At 54.0% G+C, this 27733-nt stretch overlaps 11 protein-coding genes across 11 annotated transcripts; 6 read left to right on the top strand and 5 right to left on the bottom strand.

The window, feature by feature from the left end:
* Positions 1-130: 130 nt before the first annotated feature.
* DL89DRAFT_293482 (uncharacterized protein) lies at positions 131-3136 on the top strand (the record flags this gene model as incomplete). Its single annotated transcript, XM_040890395.1, has 1 exon — positions 131-3136. The coding sequence occupies one exon, from the start codon at positions 131-133 to the stop codon at positions 3134-3136; it is 3006 nt and encodes a 1001-aa protein (XP_040742736.1).
* DL89DRAFT_169294 (uncharacterized protein) lies at positions 2818-8389 on the top strand. The gene has a single exon (XM_040883771.1). The coding sequence runs from the start codon at positions 3150-3152 to the stop codon at positions 8136-8138; it is 4989 nt and encodes a 1662-aa protein (XP_040742735.1). The 5' UTR covers positions 2818-3149; the 3' UTR covers positions 8139-8389.
* Positions 8250-9927, bottom strand: DL89DRAFT_293480 (calcium-dependent phosphotriesterase; the record flags this gene model as incomplete). The annotated part of the gene is made up of 5 exons (XM_040890394.1): positions 8250-8390; positions 8427-8518; positions 8709-9279; positions 9475-9644; positions 9765-9927. 5 exons carry the CDS (start codon positions 9925-9927, stop codon positions 8250-8252), a joined length of 1137 nt encoding a protein of 378 aa, XP_040742734.1.
* A 1604-nt stretch (positions 9928-11531) lies between these two features.
* DL89DRAFT_284357 (uncharacterized protein) lies at positions 11532-13650 on the top strand (the record flags this gene model as incomplete). The annotated part of the gene is made up of 6 exons (XM_040889780.1): positions 11532-11575; positions 11730-12159; positions 12203-12667; positions 12690-12855; positions 12913-13283; positions 13312-13650. The coding sequence occupies 6 exons, from the start codon at positions 11532-11534 to the stop codon at positions 13648-13650; spliced, it is 1815 nt and encodes a 604-aa protein (XP_040742733.1).
* A 1184-nt stretch (positions 13651-14834) lies between these two features.
* Positions 14835-16139, bottom strand: DL89DRAFT_268040 (uncharacterized protein; the record flags this gene model as incomplete). The annotated part of the gene is made up of 3 exons (XM_040887770.1): positions 15124-16139; positions 15067-15076; positions 14835-15029 (listed from the first exon to the last, which is right to left on the bottom strand). Coding segments are annotated over exons 1-3 (1126 nt in total), but the record flags the coding sequence as incomplete, so codon positions are not given.
* A 15-nt stretch (positions 16140-16154) lies between these two features.
* On the bottom strand, positions 16155-17862 carry DL89DRAFT_268039 (uncharacterized protein). The gene is made up of 5 exons (XM_040887769.1): positions 17615-17862; positions 17466-17494; positions 16823-17407; positions 16691-16759; positions 16155-16592 (listed from the first exon to the last, which is right to left on the bottom strand). Exons 1-5 carry the CDS (start codon positions 17775-17777, stop codon positions 16470-16472), a joined length of 969 nt encoding a protein of 322 aa, XP_040742731.1. The 5' UTR covers positions 17778-17862; the 3' UTR covers positions 16155-16469.
* Positions 17863-18432: 570 nt separating this feature from the next.
* Positions 18433-19265, top strand: DL89DRAFT_268038 (Maf/Ham1). The gene has a single exon (XM_040887768.1). The coding sequence runs from the start codon at positions 18746-18748 to the stop codon at positions 19172-19174; it is 429 nt and encodes a 142-aa protein (XP_040742730.1). The 5' UTR covers positions 18433-18745; the 3' UTR covers positions 19175-19265.
* On the bottom strand, positions 19223-21068 carry DL89DRAFT_169197 (T-complex protein 1 subunit beta). Its single transcript, XM_040883770.1, has one exon. The coding sequence runs from the start codon at positions 20849-20851 to the stop codon at positions 19271-19273; it is 1581 nt and encodes a 526-aa protein (XP_040742729.1). The 5' UTR covers positions 20852-21068; the 3' UTR covers positions 19223-19270.
* Positions 21069-21467: 399 nt separating this feature from the next.
* DL89DRAFT_268037 (uncharacterized protein) lies at positions 21468-21824 on the top strand. Its single transcript, XM_040887767.1, has one exon. It carries the CDS (start codon positions 21500-21502, stop codon positions 21803-21805), a length of 306 nt encoding a protein of 101 aa, XP_040742728.1. The 5' UTR covers positions 21468-21499; the 3' UTR covers positions 21806-21824.
* An 892-nt stretch (positions 21825-22716) lies between these two features.
* Positions 22717-25021, bottom strand: DL89DRAFT_169181 (uncharacterized protein). The gene has a single exon (XM_040883769.1). It carries the CDS (start codon positions 24645-24647, stop codon positions 23010-23012), a length of 1638 nt encoding a protein of 545 aa, XP_040742727.1. The 5' UTR covers positions 24648-25021; the 3' UTR covers positions 22717-23009.
* Positions 25022-26384: 1363 nt separating this feature from the next.
* On the top strand, positions 26385-27100 carry DL89DRAFT_169178 (uncharacterized protein). The gene has a single exon (XM_040883768.1). It carries the CDS (start codon positions 26517-26519, stop codon positions 26976-26978), a length of 462 nt encoding a protein of 153 aa, XP_040742726.1. The 5' UTR covers positions 26385-26516; the 3' UTR covers positions 26979-27100.
* Positions 27101-27733: the final 633 nt, after the last annotated feature.

Here is a 27733-nt window from a genome sequence, read left to right as displayed (position 1 = left end):
TTTTTTAGCGAGGGCTGTTTAACACCAATACTTGCAGATTAATAGAAACTCTCTTCTCCGGTCCACTCAGTTTGCATTTTAATTTTTTTTTTTTCAGAGTCCTCTCCAATTACAACCATTTCCTTGCATAATGGTCTCTGCTGCCGAGAAGTCGAAGCGCAGCCCACATGGTGCGGACCAGGACCAGCCGCCCAAGCGTCGGAAATTGCAGGACGATTCGCGCAGCACCTGGACTTTCGAGCTGCGCTCCGACCAAGACGAAACCCTGCAGCTAAACCGGCTGCCAGGCACCACCCCACACCCTGCTGCCACCACTGCGTTTGACTCGTACCGTCTCGAAACACTCGCCATTGCCGAGCAAACCACCTCCGACACATGCTCTTCCTCAGACCGCTGGTGCGACGCCATTGCTTCATCAAAGCATGTTGCAGTGGCGATTGGGAACCAGATCCATGTCCTTTCGGCAGACTGCAAGACGCAGGAAGCAGTGATCCGCCATGACTACCCGATTACAGCAGCAGCACTGAACGGCGACTCGTCGTTTGTAGCCTTTGGAGATGATACCGGCACGCTGTTTATTGTGCATGTGCAGACACGAAGTGCAGTGTTTTCGCAGCTGATCCGGCCACCGGGCGGGGATGTAGCAGGGATTACAGCCATACGGTTTGCTGTGGCGCACGGCGATACAGCGTGTGAGGAGTTGGTGCTTGTATGCGACAACACCACGCTGGTACGGTTCTCGGATATCCAACTGGGCCAACTTAACACTGCGATTGTCTCCGCTGATATGGAGCTGGCCATGGAGATTAAGAGGCGGATCTGCGTCGAGTTTGTGGGCCTGAGCGTATGTGGACGCAGCGTGCATGGCGGAGGGATCAGTAGCATGGTGGTTAGCCATGAAAAGACTGAATCGCGGATCGATATTTCAGGCAGCGGCAGTGCGAGCATGAGCAGCTGGAAGCGCTCAGAGGCAGATGCTGCAACGGAAGAGGCTAGGACGACACATCTGGTGGATCTGGTCAGCGAGCAGTGCTCGGGATCTGCTTATATCAAAATGCTGGTGTCGTTGGATCAGCGGTACCTGGTAGCACTCAGTGAGCACGGATCGCTGGATATCTACGAACGCTCAACATTGACACCTGTTTTCCGCTATACTGATACGCTGGTTGACGATTTTAGTCTGCTTGGTCCTAGCAATTCGACGCCAGAGTCAGCTCGGTCGCCCGCATCGCTATTGGTCGTTGCAGTCAGCAAGCCAGTATCGGTATCCAGTCACGATTATGAGGACGATAGCGATGGCGACGCTGGCAATCTTAGAGAGCAGTGCCGACGTCTGTTTGTTGTGTCCTTACCGCAAATGGAAACCATCTATGCCATGGACGTCTCCCTGTGGACATGGCTGGCCACTGATATCAGGTCCACTGCCGATATTACCGACACGATCATGTTTGTCGAAGGCACTACTAGCGAGGACACGCGCACCCTATTCCTCCGCCGCTTGTACGAAACAGTGCCAATGGACCGCCTAGCGCATTACCTGCGGGACGGCCGGTATGCTGAGGCTGGGCGGTTTGCAGAGGAGTGCGGGATTTCAATGGGACGCGTATACCGCACGCGGCTAGAAGAGCTGGCCAAGGACTCGACGCATGCGACAGCAAATCTGGATACAATCGAGGAGGTTGCGAGGTTTGTGGATAACGTTCTCGAGATGTTGCTGCAACTTGACGAGGATGGCGACCAGGATTCAGAGTTCGCTATTGATGTCTGTATGCGTCTGTCTGTACCATCGTATGCTGGCATGTGGCGGCTGCTGAAGCATGCTCAGCAGCTGGCGATAGAGTTCGGTAGCCCACGCAAAGCTGCCGTGGAGAAGGTGATCCAGCGGCTGGGGACATGGCTGATGCTGGGGCACCCTGCTAGCAGTACCAGCCAGTTCTCTGCGGAGGGTTGGCGTGTATTCCGTGATGCCGATCTGGCAACATGTCTGCGGTCGTATATAGCCATGGGTGACATTTTGCGTGCCAGTACGGTCTGGCGGCGGCATCAGGACGATAGGCGCATGGTTTCGGATATCTCAGATGCGATTCACGGGTTTCCGCTAAGTATTGATTCTAAGGCATTGGCGGCATGGCTGCGGCAAGAGGTTCTACCAGTGATACATACAGCACAACAGTGGCACGACATTGCAGCGTGGACCGAGCAACGCGCACGGTTGCTGGAGGCAAAGCAGAAGCAGCCATATGATGCGCTAGTCCTGGTTAAGCTGCTGGATCCTGGGTCATGGTCGACCTATCAGGGCAACGATGCAGGCGGCGGCCAGGCAGCGAGTACGTTGGCCAAGGGCCAGTTTGCAGTTACGCCGCAGAGCTTTGTAGATGGGTCGCAGCGAATGTCACAGTGGATGCTCGGCTTAGCCCGTTTCAGTGGCGTGGATATACGGCCTTCAGAATCGAGCAGCGACGAGATTGCTGCCGGCAGCTATGAAGATGAAGCACAGAGCTGCGCATTCTTGCACAAGCAGCTGCAGGACCTGGTGTATCTACGGGAACAACATAGCATGCAGTTGGCCCTCGAGGAATATGACTTGCTCTCATATTCGATGATCGCGATCGAATTCCTGGACCGCGTTGCTGCCCCCGAACTCCTACGGCAAGCTTACTTTGACCACTTTGTGCCGTACGCGCTCAGCCATCAGCTCGACTACCCGCAGCTCCTCCAGCAATACTGTATAACAACCATGGATGACATTGATACGGCTAGCCATGGTGCCGTCCATGGGGAGGATATTGCAATGGTATCGAATTCGGCGGTTGCACCAGCTCAAGGATTCGACTCGTGGGAGCCCCGTGTGCTGCAGCTTCTGGAGTGTCTAGCTGAGAGCACCAATGGCAGAATGCATATGCCAGCCAATGAGTCCAGTTCAACCAAAAGGCTTGCGCCAATGCGGCCCTCATCTGCTATTACTGGCGAGACCATACTGGCGACATACTTGGACATCATGTTGGAAGTGATGCGGCGAAGCAATATTCCCTGGTCGACCGGTATCGACAAGGCAATTGGCGACAGCCTCAAGCTACTGGACGGCCCTGCTGATATTGACCCTGAGCTCGGCCCGCCGGAAGGTAGAGATCGGTGAGCAGTACCGACTGATGTGTTTGAAGCGCATGCTCTTCTCGTATGGGTTGCCTGACTTCCACATTTCCAACACGCGCATGGCGTATCCGCTACTGCAATGGCTTGTGCGCAAAACCGACAGTCCAGGAATCATGGCTGATGCATTGCAGCTAGTCGATGCCTATCACCAGCTGAGCCGGACCACCGCGTATGTTCTGCGACTGCAGGCGCTGTGCGAGGCAGGCGATCCAGACAAGGTCTCCAGCCTGATCGAGTATATTGACAAGACTGAGCACGGGCCGACCATCAAAGAAGCGGGCAGTGTTCATTTACCTCCGACTGAGCACCACACGCCGCTTGATTCAGGTAGCAGTGCGACCAAGGACGATCAGACCGCGTCCCGATATGTGCCGATGGAGATTGTTAGAAGGGGGATATGCTGGGTACGCGAGTTCCTCGACAGCATGACATTCACGGGTGAGTCGAGCAAGACCCAGTTTTCGCAGTACGCTGAAGCGAGTATGGCCATGATCCGCACCCTGGATGCACTCTGCAAGAAGCACACGGCAGCTGCCCAGGCGCTTGCTGAAGGCACCAGCGGCTCACATAGGGTACACGCTTTGCCGCAGCATTTGCTCGACAAGATCAGGGACTTCGTTTCTGGCGAGAAGGCCACCATGGGCGTTGTGTGGCAGCTGCTAACGGAGGGCGAAATCATGGTTTCGCCAGGTGAACTGGAGCATCGGTCTGCAAGGCGACAAATTCTAGACGAGCTTCTGGAACAGCGCTGGCTTCAGCCATATGTCAGCGAGTGCGCTAGTAGTGGCAGACCGAAGGGTAAGGGCAAGCAGATCCGTGGCCCTGCTAAACCTGCAGCTCTGGAGCTGCTCAGCCTGCCGTCAATTCCGACCAATATTAAGAGCCTGGCAGCAATGCTAAAGTTTTCCCCAGCACAGCTAAGTCAGCGCATCATTTCGCTTGCGTTATCGCATGGGGTGTTCGGTGCTGCTCTCGACACGTGCCAGGATCTGATCGAGACGCTGAGACCGTTACCGTCAGAGGACCTACCTGGACAGAGTGCGAGGATGACAGTTCCTATGTCTACCGTGGATGACTGGCATGCGGCGATCGGTGCATTGGCCAAGTGTGAGCAGGTGATCAGCGCACACCTCGCTGGTCTCCATGACGGCTCTGTGCAGACTGACGCAGAAACACCGGGTCTGCCTGGGTCCCTGCAGGGCGCGCTCATCAAGCGATTGGTGGTTTTATGCCAAGCAGCGAGTCTGAAGTGTGCCTCCCAAACACACTTGGTCGGGTTTCTTGATGCATTCTCGAGCTGGGAGTTTGCTGCTGCCATCTTCAAACAGACAGCTGATGGCGATTTTGCTACGTTGACGCGAAAGCTGGCGCCGAAACCAACGCCAGCTGTGCCTCTACCATCGTCGTCACGGTCCTTTTCAACGCATGCTGTCGCCGGTCCGTCGTCGGGTTCGCCTATAGCGGCTGGGTACGAGGAATCGGGAGAGGTCGGTGAGGGCGCGGTGTCTAGCTGGCTTGGCCCGCTGTTTTCAAACATCTATGTTGAGCGCGGGCTGGTCCTAGAGACTGAAAAGACGATGAAGCTAGTATATCGGCTTATTACACTGCTGCGTCGTTTGCCCACGACAACCACCGGACTACGACCTGGAACGAGAGATAGCGCCGACTCCCTGAGAAGCAGCCGGTCCAAATCCTCAGAGAAGAGCGCCGATGACCGCGACATTTCGAAACTAGGCGAGCTCGAGGCCGATGACCTTCGGAGCGAGGCAATCAGCTGCTGCCGAAGTCTGGCAGCGCATCTGTCGGCCAACCGCCACTGGATTCTGGCCACTCAGGCACTGGAGCTCACCATTTCGCAGCTGGCACGGTCGTCATTTGTGGTCAGTGCCGATGTCGAAGAATCAGTCGAGTCGCTTAACCTGCTACGCCAGCGGTTGAGCTCAGGCGGTGTCAGTGAGGGCGAGCTGGACACGCTGTTTGGCGTTGGGGAGACAGCAAACCCCCTGGATATCCAGTCGCTGACTGGCAAGGCTCTGGTGCGCTCGCTGCAGCAGCAGCGTGGAGTCGATATGGTGTTCATATTTTCGTCCATGATCATGACGCCACCGGTCAAAGCGTACCAGCATCTGTCGACAGCAATGAGCCATTCGGGGCTGCTGCCGTCGCGTGTGATCACTCTGGCCAATATTGGGTCAGCCTGCTCGCTGGTGTGGCAGCAGCAGGCCCTTTTGGACCGCTGTCGGTCTGTTGCCGCTGCTGCACGGTGGAGCGAGCAGCTGCAACTTTTGCACATCAAGTTTGACGTTGCGCTGCTCAACAACCCGAAGCCCCAGCTGCTGGAGACACTGATCCGACCAATGTTGGTAAAAACAAGCATGGATATCACCACTGTGCTCGAGTTTGCCAATGAGTTCCGGCTTGACGAGACCTTTGTGATCCTCGAGTACATTTCTCTGTGTTGCTCGGCACCCGGCATTGACGGCTATCAGGCGCGGATCCTGGGAATTGCGGATGAGGTCGCCAACACGAAGCTGCTGGAGCGGACATACGTCGATGCCATGGAGAGCGGGATTTCTGCATACGATTACGAGCGCTTGCAGTTTGTTGTGCAGCGACTTGAGGAGCTGCGTCCGCAGGATGAGGTAGTCACTAGTTATACGACAGTTCTGGATATCCTGTGCACATACGACCGCCGCGGTGAGCCGGGGATTGAGGAGCTGACTCTAGAATGGACCAGAACACGCTCTGCACGCGAGGTGTCGCAACAGTTTGCTGCATCAGACGAGCCGGTAACGCAGAACACTGGCCAGACACCGCCGCTGTCGACACTCCTTGCCCAGTATCCATTAGCAGCGAAGCGGCTGCCATTCCACTCAATCGTGAACTCGAATCCGTGGGCGGCGTTGCTACCAGAGCTCAGTGCAGATACAGTTGATTTGCTGGTGGTACTGGCCAAGCCACTGGGCCTAAACCAGGACGACTTTTACATGAACCTGATCGATTCGATGCTAAAGCAGTGGAAGCGCAATAGTCCGTCTGAACTTACACGCGGTATGGCATTCTCGGTTGTGACGAGCAAGACGCCAACACGTTTTAATGCAATCCAGCCACTGATACGATGCTTCAAAGACCCCGAAGCAGCGGTCAGCACACTCAAGCATTTCGCTGATGAGCTGCCGTGTGGACCCGATAGGCTTGCCGCACTGAAGATGGGCATTAAGCTGCTGACAAAGTGGGCGCAGTACACTAAGCGCATGAGCGAGCCAGAGCGCAGCGAGGTCCTGGTCAAGGCAGAGACAATATACACGCACTTTCAAAAGAGCTACACGGATTCGTCGGTTGAGGTCGCACTGCGTAAACACGGGCTGGAGCAGTACCTGCACTTATTCACAGATGCACAGGGCAGCGAAGCTATGCTGCGCGCCTTGACTGCTATCTATGAGGGCCAGTGCGATTCTGCAATGTGTGAGCCGAAGCACGAGGGGCGCCATGTTCTGCATGAGATTGTGCGCACGCTGGCTGAGATCTACGGATTTGAGATGGACAAGCTGCTGGAAACGATGCTTGACACATACCTGAGCACAGCCATTGTTCTTGACCCCAGCACGGAGAGCCTGCTGCTTCCCTCGACGCGGTACCAGGCATCCCTGCGCATGCCGTCATCGCGGGAAGCGCAGCTGAGACGCTGCATTGTCTATGTTCTGCGTGCATATAGTGTTTCCGATATGGTCAGGCTGCTTCTGAAATTCGCGTACAATAACCCCACCGGTATTTCGTGCCTGTGCCGTGCGCGTGCGTTGGACATTGTGCTCTCGCTGGCTTCCGACAACGATATTGCGGCGCTACAAAGCCCCGAGCATGTGAAGCGATACTTCCTGGCCCTACTCTACCTGGCAGACTTTGACTTTGTCGGAATCCCGCAGTCGACAGCAGACTTTATCGAGTGCTCGAAGGCAGCCCTGGCACGGTCGATTTGGGTCGATTACCACGAGGACTCCCGTGTTGCGCAGCTCATCTGCAACTTGTGCTTGGACTTTGATGTCCAGGACAGCGATCTGCTGGTGCGAATTCTCACACAGCTGGTTTCAGCAAAGGCGTTCCGGTACGTGACAGGTGCACTGGAGATCATCAGCAGAATGACGCATTTCTCTATGATCCCAGAACTGCCAGTGTTCTGGAACCAGGCGGTGTCAGGCAGTCTAGTGCAGATCGCTCAGTGCCAGGCCCCAGGCTGGATCGAAGACACCATATTTGTGCTCGGCGCCTGCATTCGTTCGCTCTACCTTCCTGATATCAGCACAGGCAACATTGTGGATTCCCTGCTGCAGTGCTTGGATGAGAGCTCTGGCGACAATGCGGCAGCTCTGCAATTGGCTTTTGTTTCATATGAGGTACTTCCGGGCGGTAACGATGCTGCAGAGCTCCTGCGGCGGTATATCAGCAGCCGTAGCCCTGCCCTGGTACACGAGGATATTCTGCTCGTTCTCGAATTTGCTGGCCTGTCGTCGAAAGCTGGAGATTCACAGCTATTTGTTGACTGGTCACGGTCGCGAGCACTAACACTGATATTTGATGTCATTGATGCTCGTGGTCTCCATGGGCAAGCACTGCTGCGCCCGCCCGCGGGTCGTGCCGTCCGCGCCTACGTACAGAACAGGATGCGCAACGATAAACTGGTAGCAGCAGTCCAAGCCTGTCTGGATAGGGGCAAGCAACGACTGGCGCAGCAACTTGTGTGCCAGTACTACAACTCTCGGTCGGCTGATGCGATAGTCATAGATGCAGCGAGTGCCGGTATTGAGCCAGATATAGCCAAGACAGAAGACTTGGATGCCGACAGCGACGAAAATGCCACTTTGGAGAACCAGCCAGACCCAGACACGTCTCCAGCTGGCGAGGGGATTGTGCCACCAGAGATTCAGATATTGGCCAAAAGGTTTTCGGAGCCAACCAAGCTCAACATCTACCTCGCTACTCACAAGTAGCATGTGTCGTGCTTGTGGATGAGTGGATGAAGAAGACGCGGATATGAATATACTATTAGACGAGACACGGACAGATGAAAAAGAAAAGCAACTGGAAAAGTGGAATATTGATTACAGATTGCGCCCGTGGTCGCAGATGGCAAGGCCTTTGGACATGACTGACCCCAGAAGTATTCGGGTGACTCCGCCGCGACGCTGCACAGCAGAGACTGTCGTGGTTGGTAGCAAGTCACCACCGTCGACCATCACATTCTCGCATATGAAGCCCTGGCGTGGATCATTACGAACCTTGAGACGGTATATACCAGCCGCAGGGCGTGCGGTGGTGCCATGGATAGACTCGCGGTTGTATCGGAACATCTCCATCGTGTTCAGGTACCCTACAATAAATAGCATGTTTTGTACAAATCCTTCAGCAAAGGTAAGGAAAAACCAACGAGCAGTACACAGTCAGGCCAGACTGAGGATCTCTCCGCGCTCTTGGCCAAATGCATGTTCTGGCCTATCCAGGGAAAATAGGCCGCGAACAGCGTAGACCCGGGTCGATTCTGCCATTTGTATTGTGCTTACCTGCTACGTAGATGTGGCCAGTGGGAGCATCGACAAAGAGGTTGTCTGGAATCAGCCCTTTGAACACGATTCCGCCTAGATACTCGAGCGAACCGTCTGGGTTTGGCCTGAATGTCCTGACACCGGGTTCGCTTGAGCATGCAACGTAGATGAGTGAGCCGTCAGCACTCTTTGTGATGCCGTTTGGGTACGACAAGGACTCGGCGGCAATCGAAAACATGCCCTCGGGGCCGCGGTAGACGAGGTGGCCCCAAGGCATGCCGAAGAACTCTTCGACACTGCGCAATCTGCCGCCCTTGGTATGGCGGACATCGTTTGTTGCGTAAAAGGTAGTGTGGGACATGGCCACCACGTCGTTTGGCGACGGCAACAGTGGCGATGAAACAGTCTCCTCATGCACCAGCTGGATGGTTCCAAGGCGGTGCGAGAAGATGGAGATGGCATTGCCTGTGCGCTGGTGATTGACAAACATAAATGTCAGCAGGCCAGGCTCCAGGTCATCAAAGAAGATATCGAAGCCATGCAAACGCAGGTCCTGTGTGAATGGGACTAGTGCGCCTGACTGCGTGCGCTCGAGGACATCGAGTGCGCGAATGTTGTTCTACAATGCACAGAATTGAGGGACACGGTTGGAATTGTGTTGAGTAAGTAGTGTGGATTGTGTGCCAGCAGGCGCGGATTATCAGCAAGAAATAAAGTTAGGAGTGGTTTGAACGCAAACAACGGCCAAACTCTATTTTGCACATTTAGCCTAGAGTTACTCTACCTGCTCGTCGATAACGACGACGTGGTCTTTGTACTGCTCAAAGTCAGTATTGTATGGCGTTCCAGGAAGGATCCAGCGCGTGCGCGCCTTGATGTTGCCACACGCTAGATAGGCGAGGCCGGAGCGCGGGTCAACGTGGATATCCTCACAGCCCTGCACCATGTCCAGGTCTAGCAGTATAGGGAAAGGCTTGGTCAGTAATGACGATGATGGGAAACAGACACGAACGTAGCTGATATGTGTGGCAGCACAAGACAACCAACAATGGCATGTAGATTCATCAGTCTTACCTTGGCCGAATTGGTAGCAATTAGTGGTATTGGCGCTCTCGTGGGTGGTCCCAATGCCAAACACCTCAGCACGCCGCGTATATGTCTTGTACATGTAAACAATGATGCCAAGCAGGACGACGCAGTTGACAAATGCCTTGCTCTTGTACAGTTGCAAAAGCATGATGGAAAAGAGGCGAAGGGGACAGGCGCTACGGCGAAACGGAGGGGAGATGCAAGGAGAAAGAAAAGGTCCCTGCCTGGCGAAGTAATAAAAAGAGAGCCCAAGGTAGTAAAAAGAGGAAGCGCGAAGCTGCGAATCAATAAGTGTGGCTACACCCGACAAAAGGAGGAATGTGGATAGGGAGGTGGCAAGGCTGCCAGCATGAGTTTCAATTTATGTAAAATTTTGACGCCCTTGCGTCTGCGTTTTTTCCGCCGCCCCTCTCGAGAAAGAAATGGCAAGCCGGGACGGTTTGTGAGGCGAAAGGCTCCAAATAGAGAATGAAAGGTCAGCCGGGAGAGTGAAGAGTAGAAAAGAGGTGCATTATCTGCGGTGCGGGCCAGCTTCTTGCAACATGAACAAATTGCTGCGTTTGTGGTGTCGTAGTGCCTTTCTGACAATCAACAAAATCGCTTGGGGTTTTGTTCACTCCCGGATGGCCGCTAGGAATTGGCGATCACCGCTGCCTGAACATGCAGACCTGCAACGCCGATTCTAAGGATATGAAGAGCTGGGGATCGCCCGCCCCGTTTCCTTATTTTTGTTTTACGCTCGATATCCCGCTAGTGAAAAGGGCGAACACTCTTGCTTGGCAATATGCAATGGCCAGCATGTTTTGGAAGCAGTGGATAAGCCAATGCTGAGCATCTGTCCTGCTGAGTATGCGCCGCCCCCACCCCAAACAGGCAGGGCGGAGTATGAAATTAATGACTTTTGGCAGTGCAGGTGTCGGCGACATTATATACCCGCAATCCTCTCCCCACAGTGACTTTCAGCCGGAGGCAAGCGGAGTTCCCACTGGCCACACAGCATCCGGCCTAGTCCGAAGCTCCTCACAGCGACAGCAGATACACAGGTATGCCTGTGTGTGGGAGTGAGCGAGCATGTCTGTAGAAAATCTCTTGCCCAATGCAAGCCCGGCTGATGGCAGCTGCAGAGCAAATTGGCTCTTGACCAGTCCTCCATTGTCCTTGCACACATCCGGCTGTGTACATGTTTATCTTTCTCAGCACTATTCTGCATCCCTTACCAAGCGATGAGAAAAAGGTGTCCAGCTCGGCTATGCACCTACGGCTTGCATGCTGCCTCGTCTTATGTGCAGACGAATTTGGACAAGTCAATTCTTCAGATTTTCCGAGGGGAATTGCTCCTGCTGGCGATGCCAGCATTGGCAGATGTCGATGATTTCTGATAGAGCAAGCACACTTTACTTTCTTTGTCAGCACCATGTACCGTGGTCACGCGGCAGGGATCTGACAGAGACAGTGGCACAGACCTCGGATGATAGACGAGGTGCAGCACACCTTTGGCCGCCCGGCTGGTGCTGTCGGTGGGTGCACATCTGGACACCAGAATCGTCAGAACTCCTTTGCGGCGACCTGGAACCCTCAAGCTCAAAGAGCCTCCAATCAACAGTGACCCGCACGTGCAGCCAATCACCGATTGCGAGCATGTTCTGTAGACATCCAAAATTTTTCTTGCTTTGCTTGGCTGTGCTCCTTTGTTTCCCTTGATGCAAACTTTTTCCATACTTTTTAAACAGAGCTAGCAATCCTTCGCAAACAATGAGCAACGGCAATCCTGCAAATGGCGACAACGGCACCAGCTGGTGAGTCATCAGATATTAACGTCCTGCTATCGCGCCTGGGCCTAGCTATTTATGCAAACGAGTCTGCTCAAAGAATTGTAAATTGTGTAGGTGGGATCAGACGCAGAATGGAAGTCAGGCCAATGTAGCCAACGACACTCAGAACTGGGCGCAGTACTACCAGTACATGGAGTCATCATATCCAAAACCAGAAGCAGCAGCAACAGCAGCAGAACCATGCCCAACTTGCTTCAGCTGCAACCGCCACTGCAGCAGCACCACCGACAAACTACACGTCAGAGCAGTATGCTGCTTACACCCAATGGTACTACCAAACGTATGGAACACCCCAGCAGCAGCAACAACAGCAACAACAGCCGCACCAATATGCCATGCCCCCTGCCTCACCTACCTCACCACTCAATAATCAACACGCGTATGCCCCAGCATCTGACAGCACCGCATATTCTTATTCCGCGCAAAATGGCCAGTATCAGCAACCTTCGTATCTGCCCAACTCCCAGCGCCCGCCGCCGCCACTGCCCACGGCTCAGGCCAGCACTGACAGCCAGTATTCTCGGCAGGCCCTTGTCCCTCCTTCCCTGGTCCACTGCCCGCCCCCCTCAACAATATGCTTACGCGAAAAAGCCCACCAATCTGCATATCACGCGGGCAAGATCGCCATCGCTCACAAGAGACATGACTCAGGGAGTATCAGGCATTTCACTGTACCAAAATGGCCATGCAGACAAGCAGCCTTTGTACACCGCGGTCAAGGTTAGCAAGAAGTCGAAGCAGGGCCGCCACGACCCGATGTTTGGCAAGCACGCACATAAGGTAGTAATCAGCCCCACTATGTCAGACCCCATGTGGCCAGAACCGCTGAGAAAATTTGTCAAGCGCTCGTATGACGCGTGCTCGGAGAAAGCGAGACGCAAGCTAGAATCCCAGCTGACGCAGATTGTTACGTCAGCTATGAACAACAAGAAGCTGAATGACATCGACTGGGACAGCCGTGCACTCCCCAAGGCTTGCGATAGACCCCATCCACTCACACGCAAGCCACAGCAGCAGCAACACCAACACACACCAACCCCATCCAAAGCAGCCCCTGTCGCTTGTTGGGCTTGCTGAGGTATCAAATAGCTCGTATGATTCAGAAGAGAAGAAAAGGGAGCGGCTGAGACGGTTCCAGCAAGAAGCGGCAGCAGCACATCCGGACGACAACACAGATGGCAGTACGCTGCATGCCCACACCCCTGGAGATGAGGCCAGCAGTTCAGGCGCTATTGTTGGAACGTGTATGTCGCTGGAGAAGAACTTTTTCAGACTGACATCCTGACCCAGACCCATCAAAGGTGCGTCCACTATCGGTACTGCGGCAGACACTGAAGCTGCTGATGAAGAAGTGGAAGGAGGAGAGCAACTATACGTACATTTGCGACCAGTTTCAAATCGATGCGGACAGGATCTGACGGTGCAGCACATCGCGAACGAGTTTACGGTCGAGGTCTACGAGATGCATGCACGCATTGCACTCGAGACCAAAGACCTGGGTGAGTACAATCAGTGCCAGACACAGCTCAAGCAGCTGTACAGCCAGGGCCAGCCCGGCCACGCCCTGGAATTTCTTGCTTATAGGATTCTCTACTACGTGTACACGCGGAACAAGTCGGCGCTCAACGAAGCATTGGCGACGATGACGGAGAAGGAGAGGTTCAGCTCTGAGGTCGACCATGCCCTGCGGGTGCGTGCAGCCTGGGCCTCCTGGCAACTACCACCGCTTCTTTGAGCTGTACCAGATTGCACCCAACATGGGCGTATTCCTTATGGACCACTTTGCAGACCGTGAGAGATGCGCCGCACTGCGCACCATGTGCAAGGCATACCGGCCTACAATCAGGGTTTCGTTTGTCACTCACGAACTGGCCTTCAGCAGCACGAGAAAATGCCTAAAGTTCCTGGTCGAGCACAGCATCCCTATCGTAGATACTACCGATGGCGAAAAGGCCATTGATGGCAAAGCAGCCCTCCCGATCGCCAATGCCTCCATGCAAAAATTCGAAAAGGTTGACATCAAGGGCCAGATCTATTGACCATGCACCCCCCATATCACACCACTGGCGTTTATGTTCACATTTCCTACTCTTATTGCGGCCTTGAGCTTTTACTTTTACCAAGCCATTGCTGCCGCGCCCTCATTTCTTTCAGTTCTGTTCTTTTTATCTCTATCTGTACCCCATGGTCGATTCTACATCCGCTCCTCGACATTCCAGCGAATAAATTAATCGACAGTCTCGATCCAGGCATTGCTTGACCCACAGGTCATGGCTGTCGACCTGATTCCGATATCACCTGGAAGTGCAGAGGACAAATACTACCCGTTTGTGATCGGCGGCGGATGTCTCGGCATTCCCCTCATTGCAGTGTGTCCGGTATTGGAAGCAGCGTGGAGCCAAGTAGGTTGCTGGACCCAGCGATGCTAGCCATCTAGATAAGCTGACACGGTGTATTGTTGCATTGAACCCTGACCACCACACAGCCTGGAACCGCCGAAAGACACTGCTCCAAAGTGGCGAAATCGTATATGACGATGAGCTGCGATTTCTCGACATACTTGTAACGTACAAGCGCCATTGCAAGGCAAGTCTTGTTTGGCACCACCGGCGATGGATCATCGAGAGATGCGACATAAATGCAGATGCTAAGGTGCGGTGGAAGGCGGAGACCAAGATAACCAGCGAGTGCTGTGTACGATATCCACGGAACTACCACTGCTGGGCATATCGGTGGTGGATGTACCAGCAGATCTCTAGCACGCATAGCATCAATGAACTCGATCGGATTGGAGGTTCAAAACATGCTCCAGTGGACTGCCGACCACCCGGCAGACTATGCCGCATATCACTACTTCCACCTGCTCGTAGATTGCTGCTGCAGCCTTGGGATCCTGGCTCGGATGCACGTCGGGACATTGCCCAAACCGAGTGCGACACCACTGCAAAACTGCTAGCGATCCGTGTACTCTGGCTACGAATCGGTTTGGCACCACCGCCGCTGGTCTCTCGAAGCAGCGGCACCGATCACTAGAGCCACCGTTCAAGCCGAACTGTGCTTTGCCAATAATATCGTACGTATCTACGATGGCGATGAGCAGGTGGCAGACCTCGCACACAAACATGTCAGCTGGGTCAGAAGTTCCTCGCATGCTGATATGTGATACTAGCTCGTCTCTTTTAATAAACAATTCTGTAAAACGCTACGCTGACAGCCGCTCTACCTCTGCAGCATATCCTGTCCAAATCGCCGGCAAAGTTCAGCCGTGCATGCTCGTACGCTTCTCTGAATCGACGCAGCGCCTTAGTCTGATCCCCCTGCCTCTCGGCTATCTGCCCCAGCTGCGCCAGCACCTGCGAGTAGCATGCAACGCATGGCGCCTGCTTGGCCTTGTCTTGGGACTTGGCGAGTTCGCGTGCTGGCTCCAATCCACTCCACGGCCTTGTCGAAACTACCGCGATCCGCCTCGATGCGTGCGAAGAGCCAGCATAGCCTTTTGAATCCAAGCACACCCAGCCGTCGACAAATGTGCGCATATCGACCACAACGCGCGGCGTCAGGTCCAGCTGCGCATAATGCTGTTTGGTTGCGTACAGTGTTCCTTTGAATAGCGTCTCCGCAGTATCAATATCGCCGCCGCGGTGGAATGCCTCTCCCAACCGCATGCTGAGCTCTGCCTCCTTCAGGTTGATCTGATCGAGCGTTGTATAGCTGTCCAGATACTCGCCCTTGAACTGCTGAGATAGCAGCTTTTTCATATCCTTCACTGCCGCAAGTCCTAAGCCATAGGATTTCCTAGCACCACTGAACACTCCTGACTCCATATTGGCATCACCAATTGCCACCGACACGCGGTACATCAACATGCAGGTGCTAATTGGATCCTTGTCGCTAGGATCGCTGGCGGTGCAACTCAGGTACTCCTGCACCGGAGCCATCAGCTCTGGAACCTTTCCAGACTCGCCCAGCTTGACAAGGCACTCGGCTATACGGATTTTGAGCTCAACTACAGTCGGCGAGACCATGGGCAGCTTGCCGTGCTTCTTGATAAGCTCCAGCGCCTTTTCCAGCGCCTGCAGTGCCTTATCGTAATCGGGTGCCAGCTGCTCATAGTATGTAGCCAGATAAAGCAGATTCCTCGTATTCGAATCGGAAATCTCGGCGGGCACCGGCCAGCGAGAGCACAGATAGTAGTATGTGCTACCGTAGTATGTGGCCACGCCGACAAGCCCCAGCCCAGCAACTGCCAGCACACCCATCGTAGCCAGTCGCCGCAAATTTGTCGAATTCAACTCAACACGCCCAGTCGACCCCCATTCGTTCCGTGCGGCATGGACAGAGTCGGGCTTGCTTGGCCGCTTTCCCTTAGGCTCGACACGGGTGAATTTTGGCGTCCCTTTGAATAATTCGCTCTCCGTGCTGTACTGGTGCATAGGCGTAGGCCCGTAGCGGGCTCTGCTGAACCGACCTGCGCAATATCGCCGTCACTGGACCGCTGCATTGGGGGTATATTAAGGAGAAATGTATGAAGAAAGAGTGATGATAAAGAAGCAGTGCCCGATCTCGCCAGATTACACAAGCCTAGTTCCTGATCTCTGCCCCTCAAGTCTATCAGACAAATCCACTGATCGGCGCACGGGTTTGTCGAACCGGCCTCAATTGACGACCTCCCATTTAGCAGATATCTCCCCACCATGGAGCGCTGCTCTTTCGGATAGTTTTGATGACAGGATGCTTGTAAACAAGCAGCCATGACCATCCTCGATAGACGCTGCCATTGGAAACGGATTTGTAGAGAAAATCAAGTACCAGAGATTGTTGTAGATTGAAAAGTACAAGAGTTCAAGACATGTGCCCCTTAATGTGCGCTGTCGCAGGCCACGACAGCATCGCATACAACGCAGCCTACAAGCATACGCTCGATACTATTTCTGCGCTGGATGGCAGCAATAGTGGCAGTGGGCATCATCAAGCCCACTGTCTTGCAGTAGGCTCTCAATCGCAAAACCCTTCTTCGGGTCTTTGTTCTGTGTGAGCCTCAGAACTTCAGCAGCACAGGTTGATGAGCCATTGAACGACGGGATCATGGAAGAACTTGCCAACCTCGAGGACTCGCAGGAAACCGGTCGCGTATACGTGGCCAGTGGGCTTATCGACAAAGACGATTGATCAGGAATCACTGTCTGGGAAGAAGGAGCGACCTTGGTACACCAGCATGTGGTCATCCCCGATTGTATATATCTGGACCCCCGGGTCCATGCATGACGCGACATAGATGAACTCGCCGTGGCGTGCAATTCCATTAGCATAGCGGATATTCTTGGCCGCGACTCTGAACTCGCCATCATCATCGCGATACACAACATGCGACAGCGCCATACCCAAGTTGTTGGTGATCTCACGCAGGGCACCCCGAATAAACATCATGTCGTTGGTTGCATAGAAGGCACGCTTGGACATAGCCACGATGTTGTTGGGTGAGTGAAGAAGCGGAGATTTAACTGTCTCCATATGCTCCAAGTAGTCGGAGCCGCGCCTGTGAGAGAAGATCGAAATGGCGTTGTGGTCGAGCTGGTGGTTGACAAACATAAAGGTCATGTCCTCGGGATCAACGGGGTCCCAGTATATATCGAAGCCGTGGACGCGGAAATCCTGACTAAAGGGCACAAGGGCACCGTCAGCAGTACGCTCCATGGCCTTCAGCTCAGAGTACTGGTCCTTCTCGTCCATTATATAGATGTGGTCCTTCTCGACCTCGTTGGCGAGGTCATACTCCATATCAGGAAGTAGCCAATGCTGGACGTGGCTTAATGGCACCGCATGCCAAATAGGCCATGCCAGTATCGGGGTCGACAACAATATCCTCGCAACCATGCAAAACACCTAAACAATCACCCATATGGAGTGGCGCTTTGGTTAGAAGATATAGAGAGTTCAATTTACATATCCAATTGTGCTGGCATCGCTGATCCGTCAGCCAAATTATTGCAAACCGATTCTTACCCTGGCCAACCTTCCTGCAGGAAGAAGTGTTCACATTCTCGTATTCTGAGCCCACGCCGACGAGCATGCTCGCCTTTTGCACAAACGAGAACGCATAATAGCTCCCAATAGCCACTGCGACAGCCGACACCCACCAAGAGACCTTGCGCCCACCGAGACTCATTTGCAAAGCCGGGAAAATAAAAATAAAAATAGCTTCAACAGTATCGAAGGCAGTTTACACAGTAGATAAAGATTTGAAATTCAAGTAGCGGAAGTGGTGTCGATGAAACAATGCTGTGGGACATGCCCTCACCCTCGCCCTTTTTATAGCAGGCCTGACGGAGTCTGCTCGGCTGGTATGGCCAGCAGCACACAAAGGATTCGCTGGGCAGCAATCCCCACCGTCCCCATGAGATTCCGTGCTTGGAGGTTTAAATCATGCAATTGCGCTTCATCACACCAGACGGGCCAAGGACAAGCGACAATTTGCTGAGTTAAAGTGCATGGTGCCAACTGCAGTTCATGGACCATCCCCATTGGATCGCCGCACATGTATCAGTTTTCTATGGAATGCAAAGACATGGCTGCTGAAATCCGTGTACATGGCCGGCTGTTATTTTCCTGCAAAGTAAGCAGACTGGGGAACTGCAGAGACCTCCGGACAGCAAGTAGGGCGCAATCCGATATATGGACTGCATTATCTTGCACCATAGTTGAAAGCGCGGCGATGGATGCTATGGGGATGGCACGAGGTGAGTTATAGAAATTTGTCTTTTCAGTTGAAGCTGCATATTTCCCAAGCACCTGCCTCTTTCAGACACTCTGCACCATGGCCAGTCTCCGTATTCCGTTCCTGAAGACCCTAAGCAGCAAGTACCGGGTGATTCTCGCGTCTGGATCTCCGCGCCGGCGCGAGCTGCTCGACCGCCTTGTAAGTACCTGCAATGTATCCAATGGCCTCCCCTGCCCACGGCTGCTCGTCCGCGCATTTCCGCTCTGTTGCTGATTTGCACTGGAAAACACTAGGACTTCCAATACGAGGTCATCCCTTCTCAGTTTGCCGAGGACCTGGACAAATCGCAATTCGCGTCAGCCGGCGACTATGTGCTGGAAAATGCAGTGCGTAAAGCACATGATGTGCACCAGCATATGCCGGCATCGGACAAACCCGTACTGGTTATCGGATCCGACACAGTCGTTGTCAGCTCCGAGGGGGTGATCCTGGAGAAGCCTGCATCCGAGGCCAATGCATTGGCGACACTTAAGGGACTGAGTGGCAAGACCAACACGGTGTTCACGGGCGTGTGCCTGATTATCCAAGTCCCTGGCCAGGACGAGCCCCGGATTGAGAGCGCGATTGAGTCAACTACAGTGACGTTTGGCGAACTTGACGACGAGCTGGTACGGGCATATGTGGCCACGGGCGAGCCGATGGACAAGGCCGGGTCATACGCTTATCAGTCGCTGGCGTGCTTCTTCATTAAGGAGATCCAAGGCGATTTCTACAACGTCATGGGCTTCCCGTGCGCCCGCTTCTACCAGATGCTGCAGAGCCTCCACCGCGAAGGTCTTTTCTAGCAAGCAGTCCACATGCAGCAGGATATTTCGATCTTTTTATTGCCAAAAGGGATATTATAAATGAGAGCAGGCACCGTCTTGCATAGCTTCACCCATCTAGTTCCTCCTCTGTCTCGGCGCGCAGCGAATAATGTCATCGACGCGCAGGATCATCTCGGCGGCCTCCGATGCGCTGAGCAGCACCTGGCGCTTGAGCTTGAAGCTCTCAGTGACCTTGCCCTTGACGTCAATGACCTCACCGTTGTACAGGTCCAGACCAGCGGTGTTCTTGCCGTCATAGTGGGCGGCACGCAGCTTGGCAACCAGATCGGCGCTGTCAAGACCAGCGTTGTCAGCCAGGATCGTGGGCATCTGGCGCAGGGCACGCGCAAAGGCCTCCATGGCGATCGACTTCTTGCCAGCGACAGTCTTGGCAGCCTCATCAACAGCCTTGCTCATCAGCGTCTCGGAGCAGCCTCCACCGTAGACGATCCGGGGCTCGGCCACCGTCTGACTCAGGACGGCAATGGCGTCGTGGATCGAGCGCTCGGCCTCGTCCAGCATCTGCTGGGTGCCACCGCGCAGCACAATGGTACATGCCTGGCCAGCCGCCACACCGCTGAACTTGACCATACGGTCCTCACCAATGATGATCTCCTCGACAGTCTCGCACGATCCGAGCTTGAGCAGCTCCGGAGAATCAAACGACGACGCGATCTCGCCGCCTGTAACCAGCGCCAGGCGCTCGACGCCGTCAAAGTCGGCGTGCTCAATGGCCATGATACCGGCGTCGGCAAACAGCTGCTCGGGCCAGTTGTAAATCAGCTGGCGGTTGACAAACACGTTGATACCGAGGGCCGCAATCTTCTGCACCTTGGCGCGCATCTTCTCGCGCTCAGCGCGCTCCAGCTCTGCAAGCTGTGCGGTGTCCGACACCTTGATGTGGGCGCCAAACACCTTGACCTTGTCGGTATCCATAGGCGTATTGGCCACCAGGATGCGTGCTCCCTTGATGGTGCGCGGCTGGTTGACGCCGATCTTCTTGTTCAGAATGAAACCATCCGACAGATACGAGTCCGACACCTTACCTCCCGCCTTCTTGATGATCTGGATCCGGTCCAGGTTGGTGCTGCCCTGCAGGCGCAGCACGGCGTCCACGCACATCTCGGCAAACATGTCCTTATCCGACGCTAGCACCTTGGAGCTGAGCGTGGTGCGGGCAATGCACAGCAGGTCTTCGCGCCACTGCTCGGCGTTGTCCTTGTGCGAAACCGCTGCGTTCTCTAGAGCCGTGCGCGCGCTGCTTGTCGCCAGGCGGAACCCATCGATGATAGTCTGCGGGTGGATCCGCTGGTCCAGCAGCTGCTCAGCCTGCCGCAGGATCTCTGCTGCCAAAACGCACACCGATGTGGTGCCATCACCAACCTCGTCGTCTTGCACCTTTGAAATGTTGACCAGGACCTTGGCTGCTGCGTTGTCGAGCGGAATCGATTTGAGGATCGTGGCCCCGTCGTTTGTCACCACAAGGCCGTCGTCGCCGCCCCGGGTCGACGACTGCAGGATCTTGTCCATGCCCTTGGGGCCAAGAGTGCTCTTCACCAAATCGCCGACTGCGATGGCACCAATGATGTTGCTGAGACGCGCATTCTCGGCCCGCTCCTGGGTCGCTCCCTCATTGAAGATCTGCGTCGCGGACATTTTTCAAAGCGGAGATTGTAGGAAAGAAAATTGAAGAGCTGGAAAAGGAGACCTCTGTCGTGAAAGCGAGGACCTGGCACTGATGTTCTGTGGACTTCCTGGGATTTAGAAAAGAAAACAAGGCTTGATCACTAATCAAATTCACGCCTGGTTTAGGCGTGCGCAGGCGGTGCAAGGGGCTGGTACGCCTAGCTGCACCAGCAGATTCTCGTGGATACCGCTGGTCGCTGTGGACTGGAACACTGGTGGCCAAGGATCAGCTACCTGGTTCTGCCCTAGTTCCTAGGCCATCGGTGAATTTCTGCTGTTGGCAGCATGGCAGCCAGAATCTGGACAAATACTGCGATATTGCAGCTGCACCACCTTACCAACTCTACCGATGACCAGCAAAATGTGTCCTCTGGCCGAATTATATGTAGCTGTGTGGGGGAGGAGATGTGACAGGATGGCATCAAATTGGTTGTGGGGACGGTGGGCAGGTGCTCTTAGTCTAGCTCAGCATGGGTGCATTACAAAAACAGCCGCCCAACCTGCTCACAAGACCTTCCAGATATATAGGCCAAGCCCGAACCATTACCTTCCCTTCGCAGAAACGCTGAATCAAACACCCTAGTGCACCAACTTTGCTACACGTCTGCATACCACATAATGCGTTTTATCCCCGTGCTCTCTGGACTAGCTGCTTTGTGTAGCGCTGCGTATATAACTCCTCAGACCCTGAGTGGCGAGCAGTACATGTGCTTGAGGCGCCACTGGCCAGCCAACACGGACCGCATCTTGGAGGTCGTGAAAATTTCGATAGCCACATACCCAAACGAAGCGCCGCTGCTTGATGATATGCTAGATGAAGACGGCAAACTTACAAGCTACCCGTCCAAGGATCAGCTCGAGCGGCTAGTGGCCTGGATTGGCATTAACAAGGGAATCCTGCCAACCATCTCGGCATGCGTGTGAGTTTGCAGCATAGGGATAGTTTTTTTATTGTTTACGCTCTACATTTCATGGAATTGATATTTGGCATCAGCCGATTAGTACCAAAGGCGGTCGTCCTTGCTTTCTGCATTGGCCGTTAATTTGGACCTGGCAGAATTCCTGATGCATATTCATGTGTTTGTTACCATGCACAATGTTGTTGACAAAAGCACATCCTGCCAATCACTGCTTTTCTTTTTATAGAACGTGGGTAGATACCCACAAAGACCTTCTTTGGCCTTGCTGACACATCCAGCACACATCTGCATGCGTTGGCCAGTTCGCGGAAAAGTGCAAATCAGGTCGCACCTGAAAGTGGGGGTTCCAACTTGGTGCTGATCCGCCAGCTTGTCTTTGCATCATCTCACCTTGTTTTCCGCTCCATCCCACCATATATTGTAAACTCGTGTATATATGCAATGTAGATGCGCAATGTAGATGTGCAATGCGGTGGAGCAGAAAGACCAATGGCTGCAGTATGACATGTGTTGCTACATGCATCTGGATCGCCAAATTGAGCATCCCCCACACGGAGATACACGCATTACTGAACGCTTATTCTATTCTTGGCCCGAGTCACAAAATCATAAACCGATCTTGAAGCTGGTCCAAACAGGCTGTGCGGTCTAATGCCGCAACGGTGATGGCTGGGAACGTGGGATGGGTGGTTTTAATGAAACGAATAAGGAAAATGGATAACGAAATAACTATGGATTTTTTTTACTGAACAAGGGTCAACACAGGCTTGTTGTTTGTGACTTCCAGCGCTGCCTTCCAGTCGACATCAGCGTTGAGAGGCATAGACTCGCCCGAGGGCGAGCAGTAAGAGATCCGCGAGAATTTTTTGCTTTCCGCCGCGAAATCCTCGTGCTCCAACTTTTCGGCTATGCGGGCCTTGATCTGCTCAACACCTAGCGTCGACGGTAGCCGCATGGCCACCATGTCGCCGCCCACGCGCACCTTGACCTTGATCATCGGTATATTTCCTACCAGAGTCAGCGTGCTTGACTTGTGGACAATGCGCGGGGGTGACCGAGATGGCGGCTGCATGGAGCCGCGCTCACCGTACTTTGCAGCCAGGGCTGATCGCGTCGATGACAAGATCGCTTCAGCGGGCGACAGTACAGTACTTGAGCGTGCAGCAGACTTTGGCGATGTGCTGTGGGTCGAACCAGTGTCTACACCACTATCGACTGACAGCGAGGGCACATGCTGGGTCTGGTACGACGCTGGTGACGTCGTGTGGGACCGTGTCGAGGGTGTCCGGTTGAGAGGAATGCCTGTGGAGCTGGATCCCGAGCCAAACATGCGCTGGAAGACATGGTTGATTACAACAGGCTGTGGCATATTCATGAGACCCTGCACGTAGTCGTCGAATGTCGCTGCGGCGCTTCTCTGCAATACCGTCGTTGACGTAGCCACCAGATGCCATGTTGGCATTCAAGAAGTGCGGTGATGCCAAGCGCTTCATGTCATCCGGGAACAGGTCAGTGAGCTGGATGTGGAAGTGCACAAAGTCATCATAGCCACGATATAGATTGCGCTCGTCGCCGGTCTTGAATTTGAGCGAGATCAAAAACAAATAGGCGCCGTCTTTGCAGATGAACGTGGGTACCGACGCCGATGCCAAGTCCTGCGGGTGGAAGGGCGGCAGGTTCTCCATGGCCAGATACTGCAACGAGCTGGCTGACGCCTGCCGGCCCTTGTGCAGGGGGCGCAGTGAGCTGCGGTCTGCAATCGAGCTGGTTGACGAGCTGGCGGTCCGGGCTCTGGTCCGCGGCTTCATCTGAGGGGGCCACTGCCCGAGAATGCTCTCCCGATTTCCGGTAGTGCTTCCAGGTGGCGTAGACTGGCCCTCGATGCTGTTACTGCTGGCAGTGTCGCTGCCTGCGGTCCCTGAGCTGCGTGACGAGCGCGTGGCCAAGGACTTTTTCTTCCACTCAGCCACGCTCGGCAGCCGTAGGTGGTAGCGACGCAGATACGCTTGCAGATCATCAATGGCCCCGCCTGAGATGTGGTCATGGAGCTTGACGTATGCGACAGGCACGAGGCCAGGGGCACATGCACGCATGGCTGGCTTGGCGACAAACCAGTCCTCAGTGCTCTGTGCAACAATAAGCACGGATTCCTCAGCCTTGAGCGAAATCTCATCACTGGTCTCTGCTTCAAAGTCGTACAGCATTGCGCCGTAGAGTTGAATCTGCGCGGGGACTGACGGCGCTGGGGACTGGCCAGCGCTGCTGGTCTGGCGCTGGTGCAGAGTGCTCGCTGCCCGTGACCGCAACGACATGCTCGACATGCCCTCAACAAGCGTTGCGCCCTCGCTGGGTCTCCGCTGCGACGGCGGCGACGAGCCCATCAGGGGGCTGTGTGTCTGCTGCATGCCGGCAGACATGTTGGAGAAGCTGCGCGAAATGCCCAGCGATGTGCGAGAGGGGCTGCTGACCGAGGCATGGTGAGAGTGCGGGAAGATATCGGACTGCGATGTGGGGACCGGCGTGACAGGGTTTGACTGGAGGCCCGGTACTGTCGACATGGACCGCTGCGTCCTGCGCATGCGCTCCTGCCGTGTCTCCATGACCTCAAACAGTGCAACGGGCACAAGGCCGCGCCTGCCTGTCAGGGGATTGCAGGCGTCAAACCACACTGGATCGTTTTCGCGCTCTACGACATGGAAAAACTCCCCCTTTTCAAACGATAGCTCCTTGGCGGTCTGGGCGTGGTAGCTGTGCGTTGACCGGATAATGCACCTTGGCGCCGATAGCTTTGTGCCGCTGCCGCTGCTGGTTGGGCTGAGCGACGATGCGCGTGCTGTGAGATGCATAGTGTATGTGAAAAGGGAAAAGAAAAGAGTGGGGAAATAGGAGCGGGAAAGAAAAAATAATTGGAAACAAAGAGCAGAAAGGAGAAAGCGTGTGCAATGTTGCTTTGGCTTTTCTTCCTCTTCTTGGGCAGTCTCCCCGTCAAGCGCGTTATGAAAGCACCTTTTTTGTTATGGATGAATGCGCTGCCAACCTAGGGCTAGGACTCGTATTCGCAATTGCGCGACGATTTTGGATGGGATGCTGGAATCAGCACAGTCAGGAACACCAGCCGGGGCGTGAGGTACGGGGATAGGCTGTGTGGGGCGAGGGACTAGCAGAAAAGAAAAAATGCACACTCAACAGGTGGCGGGAGAGTTGGAGCGCGTGAATGGATGCTTTTGTTTGTGGGGGTGTGGGCAATAAGGAACCGCCGCAGCTTTGCAATAAAGGCTGGCAAGAACAGCTGTGGCGCACGGCAGGGAACAAGCGTGAATACAGGCACCGGCGAAGGCGATAATTCAAAAAATGGAGCAAAAACTAGGAACGGAGCCCTTTATCGATGAATACACAAGAAAAATAGAAAGTGGAGCCGAGAAGCGCTGCTCGAAAGATTTGCACCAAAAGTCAGAATAAGACTATGGCTGTTGGAGTCCGCAACAAGAAAGAACGGTTTGACACCAGGCCCAGAACACGGCGCAAAGCAAAATAAAGTACGAAACGGAGTAGAAGCAAAGTAGGCGGCTGCGATGAAAGGGAGAGAAAGGGTACGATGCGGAAGAGAGAATCCTCTTGCCCACAGCACTTCTTGGAAGGGGGATGGCGCGCTCTTTTTTTTGCTCATGGCAGCCCGTCGTCGTCTAGCCACGTCGGTCCCTCCTCCCTCCCGCTCGTCGGGCCACACGTTTCCTGCGCTTGCCTATCGCCGTCCATATTTGGGGGTTTCCCGATGTCTGGCGTCCCTTTTCCCTATTCATTTTTCGCATTACCCCACATAATTTCTTTCCCTTTTGACACTATTCGCACCTTAACCATTATTCGATGCTGTCGCAGTAATTGCCATCTCTCCCTTTTTTTCGGGCTCAGTCCAGCAGTTCACGTCACTTCACAGCGCCGAGCCTGAGGATCGCCCAGCGCAGACCGAGCGTCTTATCGTTGGGACTGGGCGTAAAAACAAGCGGGGCCTTGTTGTGGAAATGTATGCACGCCTTGCATGATGCATTTCCAAATTGCTTTGTAGGGCAACATGGAAACGCGTTTTATTAGGCTGGATATACTTGGACACCGATTGTTCCCAAGCCCATCAGGTTTTCTAGTAGTGGCGCTCTGATATTGAGCAGGCAATGCCCTTTTCCAGCTTGTAGCATACTGACTGAGGAAGCTTCTGAGACGACAGCTGTTCTGTCGCGCCATGGCTCTTTTACCACGATCTTATTTGCTACTAGCAACGGGTGCTTGACACTCCCCTCCGCTCACTGCATTACTGCTGCCGTGCCTTTTCCCATTCCCGAGTCACTTGTGATAGAGACACCCAGCAGTAACTGGGAAACGCTCACTGGCAGGGATAACAAGAAAGGGTCGGCATGGTGCACGGCACAGGGGAGCCACGTCTAATTCGGCTCAGCCAGAGTTTTATCTAATTTTTGCAATATCCGCAAACACAGCTTGTGGTCCGCTCACCTTGGTTGTTCCCAGTGCCGGTGTTCATTTCTGTGGCTCAGTAATATGAAGCATGTCCGCACACACCTGCAGTACCCGCAGTATAAGCCTTAAACAGCACTGGAAATATGCCGCCAACTACTTATTGAATGCATGTGCAATTCAATGGCGCCCCTCCTGTTCTGGGGTTTGGTTTGGTGTGCTGCATGCTTCCTATAATGTCTTGACGGTGGATGTGCACTCATCGCCACTGTCGTCATGGCGCTTGGCCAGAGCAGATCTGCTGTATATTTTTATCTACCCATACAGTAGACAGGGATCCTCATAACCAGCACGGGGCAGAGCTGGAAATAAAATATGGATGTGCTTCTCTGCGTATGCTGATATCTGGTGCTAGATCATACCTTGAGAAGGGACATGGTGTGCGTAGTCCATATCCCCTAACCTTCAAGGCTGAATTATCCATCCGAATCGGCTTGCCCAAAACTCAAAATGAGTCGCTGGTGACATGGATACACAGAAAATCATTTGGTAACCAAGCGGTGATTCCTTTCCGATATAATTGTGTAACACCTGATATTGGTGAAGTCATACAGGGAATTTATAGCGCCTGTCACCCACACGGTTGGGACAACTCAACTACATGGCTGTGCACCTCATTTGCCTCATTTAGCTGGCTGACCATCGTGGTGTGAGCGGTGTGACCGGAAGATCGCTCTGGTAAGCTGGTATGCAGAGAAGATAAGGAGGAGAAAACCTGCTCGAGAAAATGAGTGCAGCTGGAGATTGTCGTGACCTTGTTGCTAAGGCGAGAATCGTTTTTGCGCAAACACAACGCAAGCCAGTCCCTCCCACCAGTCACTGACCCATAGCCTGCTGCGAACATGGAGTGGGAAAGGTCCTGCCGCCATTTTGCTAGAGGAGGAAGCAATCAAACCCATGGGTCTACCCGGGGAGGCGCTGGGACGACGGTCGCAGAGTACTTATTTTCACAAATGTGGTCAAACAGCACAGGGCTCCGTTAAAGAGCACCATAGGCCATTCGACCAGCGTCATCCCCGCAATGGGGCGCAGTTTAGCAATAAACATGGCTTCACCATCATCATCTAGAGGGGAAGCAATCGTCACTGCTACCAGGCTGAGGCAGCAGCCGTTGAAGGTTGGTCTAATTAGCGACAATTAGATTTTGTATCAGCTTTGCGTAAACAGCCAATCACAGGGTTTCACGGGACTTTGAAGGCTGACTTCGATTATTTTTGGCTCCTCTCTCGCCTTTGTCAGGCTGTGTTCGCGTCTGACGCGCAGGCTCGTAGGCTCGCAGCCCCCTAAACTCAATTTGCCCTTTCAATTCCGCACTCAACGCGCTGATACAGCTATTCATTTCAAGTTGCAACCAATTTCTCCATTTAGGCACTGACAAATGTCAAAAAGGTCTAAACCTTCCGTGAGA

This window comes from Linderina pennispora (genome assembly GCF_002104995.1).
Source record: "Linderina pennispora strain ATCC 12442 chromosome Unknown DL89scaffold_8, whole genome shotgun sequence".
In the NCBI taxonomy this organism is placed as follows: domain Eukaryota; kingdom Fungi; phylum Kickxellomycota; class Kickxellomycetes; order Kickxellales; family Kickxellaceae; genus Linderina; species Linderina pennispora.
Note: the sequence above shows the minus strand (reverse complement) of the source record. Positions and strands in the feature narration are given on the sequence as shown.

What these genes read in the sequence shown, in the direction of transcription:
- DL89DRAFT_169294 (XM_040883771.1), top strand. Translation starts at nt 3,150, where the DNA reads ATGTGTTTGAAGCGCATGCTCTTCTCGTATGGGTTGCCTGACTTCCAC.
- DL89DRAFT_268039 (XM_040887769.1), bottom strand. Translation starts at nt 17,777, where the DNA reads ATGAGTCTCGGTGGGCGCAAGGTCTCTTGGTGGGTGTCGGCTGTCGCA. An exon ending in ATGGTTGCGAGGATATTGTT is followed by an intron (nt 17,408 to 17,465) that starts GTCGACCCCGAT and finishes AGCCACGTCCAG; the next exon opens with CATTGGCTACTTCCTGATAT. An exon ending in GCAAGTTCTTCCATGATCCC is followed by an intron (nt 16,593 to 16,690) that starts GTCGTTCAATGG and finishes GCCTACTGCAAG; the next exon opens with ACAGTGGGCTTGATGATGCC.
- DL89DRAFT_268038 (XM_040887768.1), top strand. Translation starts at nt 18,746, where the DNA reads ATGCCGGCATCGGACAAACCCGTACTGGTTATCGGATCCGACACAGTC.
- DL89DRAFT_169197 (XM_040883770.1), bottom strand. Translation starts at nt 20,851, where the DNA reads ATGTCCGCGACGCAGATCTTCAATGAGGGAGCGACCCAGGAGCGGGCC.
- DL89DRAFT_268037 (XM_040887767.1), top strand. Translation starts at nt 21,500, where the DNA reads ATGCGTTTTATCCCCGTGCTCTCTGGACTAGCTGCTTTGTGTAGCGCT.
- DL89DRAFT_169181 (XM_040883769.1), bottom strand. Translation starts at nt 24,647, where the DNA reads ATGCATCTCACAGCACGCGCATCGTCGCTCAGCCCAACCAGCAGCGGC.
- DL89DRAFT_169178 (XM_040883768.1), top strand. Translation starts at nt 26,517, where the DNA reads ATGTGCACTCATCGCCACTGTCGTCATGGCGCTTGGCCAGAGCAGATC.